This window comes from Ipomoea triloba, chromosome 4 (assembly GCF_003576645.1).
Source record: "Ipomoea triloba cultivar NCNSP0323 chromosome 4, ASM357664v1".
Taxonomy (NCBI): Eukaryota; Viridiplantae; Streptophyta; class Magnoliopsida; order Solanales; family Convolvulaceae; genus Ipomoea; species Ipomoea triloba.
In genome coordinates this window covers 23,629,475-23,635,294 of record NC_044919.1, presented here as the reverse complement: position 1 = coordinate 23,635,294, position 5,820 = coordinate 23,629,475, and the positions used below count along the sequence as shown (strand labels likewise).

At 37.0% G+C, this 5,820-nt stretch overlaps 1 protein-coding gene and 1 non-coding gene across 2 annotated transcripts; one reads left to right on the top strand and one right to left on the bottom strand.

Moving 5' to 3' along the window:
• Nucleotides 1–447: 447 nt before the first annotated feature.
• Nucleotides 448–5,616, bottom strand: LOC116016019. The gene is made up of 2 exons (XM_031256186.1): nucleotides 2,937–5,616; nucleotides 448–2,462 (listed from the first exon to the last, which is right to left on the bottom strand). The coding sequence occupies exons 1-2, from the start codon at nucleotides 5,614–5,616 to the stop codon at nucleotides 448–450; spliced, it is 4,695 nt and encodes a 1,564-aa protein (XP_031112046.1).
• On the top strand, nucleotides 5,108–5,214 carry LOC116018023. Its single transcript, XR_004098058.1, has one exon. It is a non-coding gene; the product is annotated as a small nucleolar RNA R71 (small nucleolar RNA).
• Nucleotides 5,617–5,820: the final 204 nt, after the last annotated feature.

Sequence of the window (5,820 nt, the reverse complement as noted above, 5' to 3'; positions counted from 1 at the left end):
AAAGGCTTATTGGGTAAGAGCTCAAGTTCATACTTATTTATTTTGTTTAAAAGTAATTTTTTTTGTTTTTTTTTATTTCCTTACTCGAAATGAAAATGAGAATCACAAAAATAAATTAAAATAGAAATCCCTAGGATATTCAAAAAGGCTTATTGGGTAAGAGCTCAAGTTCATACTTATTTATTTTGTTTAAAGGTAATTTTTTTTGTTTTTTTTTTGTTTTTTTTTATTTCCTTACTCGAAATGAAAATGAGAATCACAAAAATAAATTAAAATAGAAATCCCTTCCCCACACTTATTTCAAACATTGTCCTCAATGTTGAGAACAAAAACTATAAGAGAACACAAAACCAATAGCTCATCAAGTTATTGAAAAAAATGGCATAACAAGCAAAAATGAAAATAAAGGAGAAGGGAAAGAGAATTGGGTTGCCTTCCAAAAATGCATCAGTGACGACACGGACATTCATAATCTTGCAACTCTACCTGTTCAACAATATGGGCTGATGGTTCCCCCTCGAAGTACTGCTTAAGTCTTTGCCCATTTACCTTAAATTTTTCACCTGTTTTTGGATTTTCGATCTCACATGCACCGTGAGAAAACACTTCGCGTACCACAAAAGGTCCTGCCCATCTAGATTTTAACTTACCTGGAAACAATCTCAAACGAGAGTTAAATAACAAAACTTTCATTCCAGGTTCAAAATTTTTCCTCAAAATAGACTTATCATGATAGGCTTTGGTTCTTTCTTTATAAATTCTTGAGTTTTCATAAGCCTCATTTCTTATTTCATCCAATTCATTCAAATTCAATTTTCTTACCTCACCAACTCTCTGCAAATCAAAATTCAAGAATTTAATAGCCCAATAGGCTCTATGTTCTAACTCCACCGGCAAATGATAAGCCTTGCCAAATACTAACCTGTACGGGCTCATACCAATCGGGGTTTTGTAGGCTGTCCGGTAAGCCCACAATGCATCATTCAACTTGATAGCCCAATCTTTCCGAGAAGGATTCACTGTCTTTTCCAAGATTCCTTTAATCTGCCTATTACTCACCTCAACTTGGCCAGAGGTTTGTGGATGGTACGGAGTAGCCACCTTGTGAGTAGTGCCATATTTTTTCAAAAGACCTGCAAAAAGTTTATTACAGAAGTGGGTACCTTCATCGCTAATGATAGCTCTGGGTGTCCCAAACCTGGCAAAAATATCTTTCAAAAATTGCAAAACAACTTTACTGTCATTTGTTCTGGTAGCCACAGCTTCAACCCATTTCGACACATAATCAACAGCCACAAGAATGTACTTATAACCAAAGGAAGTGGGAAAAGGCCCCATGAAATCAATTCCCCAAACATCAAACAAATCAACAACCAAAATATTTGAAAGGGGCATTTCATGGCTCTTACTTATATTACCTGTCCTCTGGCATCTATCACACTTAGCACAAAATTCAAATGCATCCTTGAACAAAGTGGGCCAATAAAAACCAGACTGCAAAACCTTCAATGCAGTTTTCTTCCCACTAAAATGTCCTCCGCAGTTTAGAGTGTGACTGTGATTCAAAATATTTTGATGCTCAAACTCAGGTATGCACCTTCTAATTATTTGATCAGGACAGATTTTAAACAAATAAGGCTCATCCCAAAAGAAATGTTTTATTTTAGAAAGAAAATGTTTTTTTCCTTGCGAATTTAAGTCTGGGTGAAATTGACCCGAGACTAAATAATTCACAATGTCTGCATACCAAGGTTCTTTATTCTGTAACGTAAGTAACTGTTCATCAGGGAACCTGTCATTTATAGGAATATCAGATGTAGGACAATTATTAGCTGCATCAGGCAAACGAGACAAATGATCAGCGACCACATTCTCACATCCTTTCTTATCCCTGATAGTCAAATCAAACTCTTGGAGCAATAAAATCCATCTTACTAGTCTAGGCTTAGCATCTTTTTTAGCCAACAAAAATTTTAGAGCAGAATGATCAGAATAAACAATCACTTTAGAACCAATCAAGTAAGAACGAAATTTTTCTAATGCAAAGACTACAGCTAACAACTCCTTTTCAGTAGTTGTATAGTTAACCTGAGCATTATCCAAAGTTTTACTTGCATAATGAATCACATAAGGCAGTTTATTAATTTTCTGTCCTAAAACAGCACCTATAGCATAATCAGATGCATCACACATTATTTCAAAAGGATGCTCCCAATTAGGTGCAGCAAGAATGGGAGCAGAAGTTAATTTTTCTTTCAAAAAGTTGAAAGCAGACAAACATTCATCATCAAACTTGAAGACAACATCTTTTGCTAACAGGTTACACATAGGCCTACAAATTTTTGAAAAGTCTTTAATGAAGCGCCTGTAAAAACCTGCATGACCAAAAAAACTTCGCACTTCTTTCACAGATGTAGGGGGAGGTAGTTTAGAAATAACTTCAATTTTGGCCCTGTCAACCTCTATGCCCCTGTCAGAAATGATATGGCCCAAAACAATGCCTTCATTAACCATGAAATTACTTTTCTCCCAACTCAAAGTTAAGTTCATTTTAACACACCGTTCAAGAACAGAAGATAAATGAGAAAGACAGTCATCAAAAGAGTTACCAAATAGAGAAAAATCATCCATAAACACTTCAACATATCTTTCAATCATATCAGAAAATATCGACATCATACACCTTTGAAAAGTCGCAGGTGCATTACATAACCCAAATGACATCCTGCGATAAGCAAATGTGCCAAACGGGCATGTAAATGTCGTCTTTTCTTGATCTTCAGGTGCAATAGGAATTTGAAAATAACCTTGAAAGCCATCTAAAAAACAGTAATAAGCATGCCCAGCTAATCTTTCTAACATTTGGTCAATAAAGGGCAAAGGAAAATGATCTTTTTTAGTGGCAGCATTCAATTTTCTGTAATCTATGCACATACGCCACCCAGTTACTGTTCTAGTTGGGATTAACTCATTTTTTTCATTAGTAACAACAGTAATTCCAGATTTTTTTGGCACTACATGAACTGGACTTACCCATTTACTATCTGAAATTGGATAAATAATACCTGAGTCCAACAACTTTAGGACTTCTGCACGTACAACCTCCTTCATATTCGGATTTAGCCTACGCTGAGGTTGACGGACAGGGGTTGCTCCTTCTCCAAGTAAGATCCGATGCATACAAACCGTTGGACTTATTCCTTTAATATCTCCTACTGTCCAACCAATTGCACTTTTACATTTTTTTAATACATCAAGCAATTTTGTTTCTTGTTCCTGTGAAAGGTTAGAGGCAATTATTACAGGATAAGTATTACTTGGACCTAAGAAAGCATATTTTAAAGAACTAGGAAGCGGTTTTAATTCCAGCTTGGGCGGAACGTCAGCTTCAACTGAGGGATGGTGTTTTTCTTTTATTTGCTCCAGACAGTCTGCGAGTGAACATCCTTCAACACCCCCCTCTTTTATTGGGCTTTGATTAGGTTCCTCTTCATCAGTTTCGACCTTCAACGGAGATTCATCTAAAAACTCAGCAGAAATTATGGAATCTAAAATGTCTACAGCAAAGCAATGATTATTATTGTTTTCAGGCAATTTCATTGATTTCAAAATGGAAAATTCAACAGTTTCATCTAGGACAGTCATGGTTAACTTTCCATTTTGGACATCAATCATTGTTTTTGCTGTGGCCATGAAAGGTCGGCCAAGCAAAATAGGCATGTCATGTGCATGATTGCACTTTTTATTTATGTCTAAAACAACAAAGTCGGCAGGAATTATTAGTTTATCAACTTGGACCAAAACATCTTCTACAATGCCCCTAGGATATCTAACAGAGCGATCAGCAAGCTCTAGGGACATTGTAGTAGGTTTTAATCTATCCAGACCCAACTGCAAGTAGACAGAATATGGCATCAAGTTAATGCTTGCCCCTAAATCAAGCATTGCCTTTTCTTTCTTAGAATTCCCCACTGTAATAGTTATTATAAAACTACCGGGGTCTTCTAATTTTGGGGGCAAGTCAGTTTGCAAAACAGCACTTACAGTTTTAGACATAAAGACTTTTTCATTATGTTCATACCTACGCTTTCTAGTGTTCAAATCTTTTAAAAACTTAGCATAGGCAGGCATATTTTTAATCATGTCTAACAAAGGCAAATTCACATTCACTTTTGACAACAAGTCATAAATCTCAGCAAATGATCTATCAAATTTTGAATTTTTCAATCTACCAGGAAATGGAACGGGAGGAACATACGGTTTAGGGGGCACATAAGGATCATTAGATTTATGCAATTTGGGTTCATCCTTATTGACTTCATTATCAACATTCAAATTTTCAACTATTTCAGATTGTTTACAAGTGGTATTTCCTTTCACATTATTTTCAATAACTTTACCACTTCTTAGAACAGTCATAATCTTAGCTTCTTCAGGTTGACTAGGCAACTTACCTGGCACATGGCCTTGTAGAGCTTCGGCGATTTGTCCCACTTGGACTTCCAATTTTCTCATAGATGCTTCATTTCTGGCAAGTGAAGCCTCAGTTTTAGCAAGTGATGCCTCTGTCTGTTGGAAGCATTGATCGTTCGCTTCTTGCTGTCTATTGCAGGTCTGTATAAAAGTATTCAAAGAATCCTCCCAAGACGATTTTTTTGGTTGAGGAGCAACTGGTTGAAAATTATTTTGATTATTACTCCAAGAAAAATTAGGGTGATTTTTCCAACCCGGATTGTAAGAATTAGAATACGGGTCGTTTCTAGGCCTTTGATTAAAACTATTCATTGCATTGGCCTGCTCACAATCATTTTCATCAATCATAAATGCATTATTTTGCTGCATACCCATCATAGAACACATGCTCCTCACTTGTTTTGCTAGCTCAGACACCTGAATTTCCAACCCCGTATTTGAGTTAACTTCATACATACCTTGTGTCCGTCCCCTTATACTCTTTTGTTGGGAGTTTGCCCCTAGCATTTCATACAATGTTAAAGTTTCCTCCGCCGTTTTTTCTCCCATGGCACCTCCAGCCGCATTGTCAACCATTGATTGGCTGGTTTGAGTCAAACCATCATAGAATGTTTGATTTTGAAGCTCCAATGGGTAGCCATGATGAGGGCATTGAATGAGTAGCATTTTGAACCTCTCCCATGCCTCATGGAACGGTTCACCATCAGCTTGCGAAAATGTCGCAATTTTTCTTCTTAGCTCAGCAGTTTTTGCATGAGAATAGAACTTACTGATAAACTTGTTATACACCTCCGGCCATGTCCGAAGAGATCCTGGTGTGAGAGACATGAACCATGTCTTTGCAGCATCTTTCAAGGTGTATGGAAAACACCTCATCCTCAGTGCATCCTCAGTCAAGTCATTCAACGGGAAGTGTTGGACTATCCCGTAGAAATCCCGGATAAAGGTAAGGGCATCTTCGCTTGCTGAACCGTGAAAAGACGGCAACTGGTTGTAGTGGACCGTTTTTAACTCATAATTCCTGGCTGCATCAGTAAGCACTATACAAGAAGGTGAAGCTCCAACTTGGGGCCTACCAAAGTCTTTCATTAGCCTGGGGTTGGGTTGAGGGTTTGGTTGAGGTGGTTGAGGAAGTGCATCCATGGTTGTGGTTGTTTTTTGTGGTTTAGGATTAGAATTTTCAAAAGGTAAAGGCTTTTTCTTTTTCTTTTTCTTATCAATGTTGTCGTCCAAAGGCAATAGTGTAGGTTTTAAAGAACGACGACCTTGCATAAAATAAAAACGCAAATAAACTAACAAACAAACAAATAAAAAAACAGGCAGAATGATCAAAAGCAAATTGGAAAC

Bases quoted from the DNA above. Each gene is read 5' to 3' on its own strand.
- LOC116016019 (XM_031256186.1), bottom strand. From the start codon at position 5,616: ATGGATGCACTTCCTCAACCACCTCAACCAAACCCTCAACCCAACCCC. The intron at 2,463-2,936 runs GTATGTGCATAG...ACAGGGGCATAG, and splicing joins TAGAACAGTAACTGGGTGGC to AGGTTGACAGGGCCAAAATT.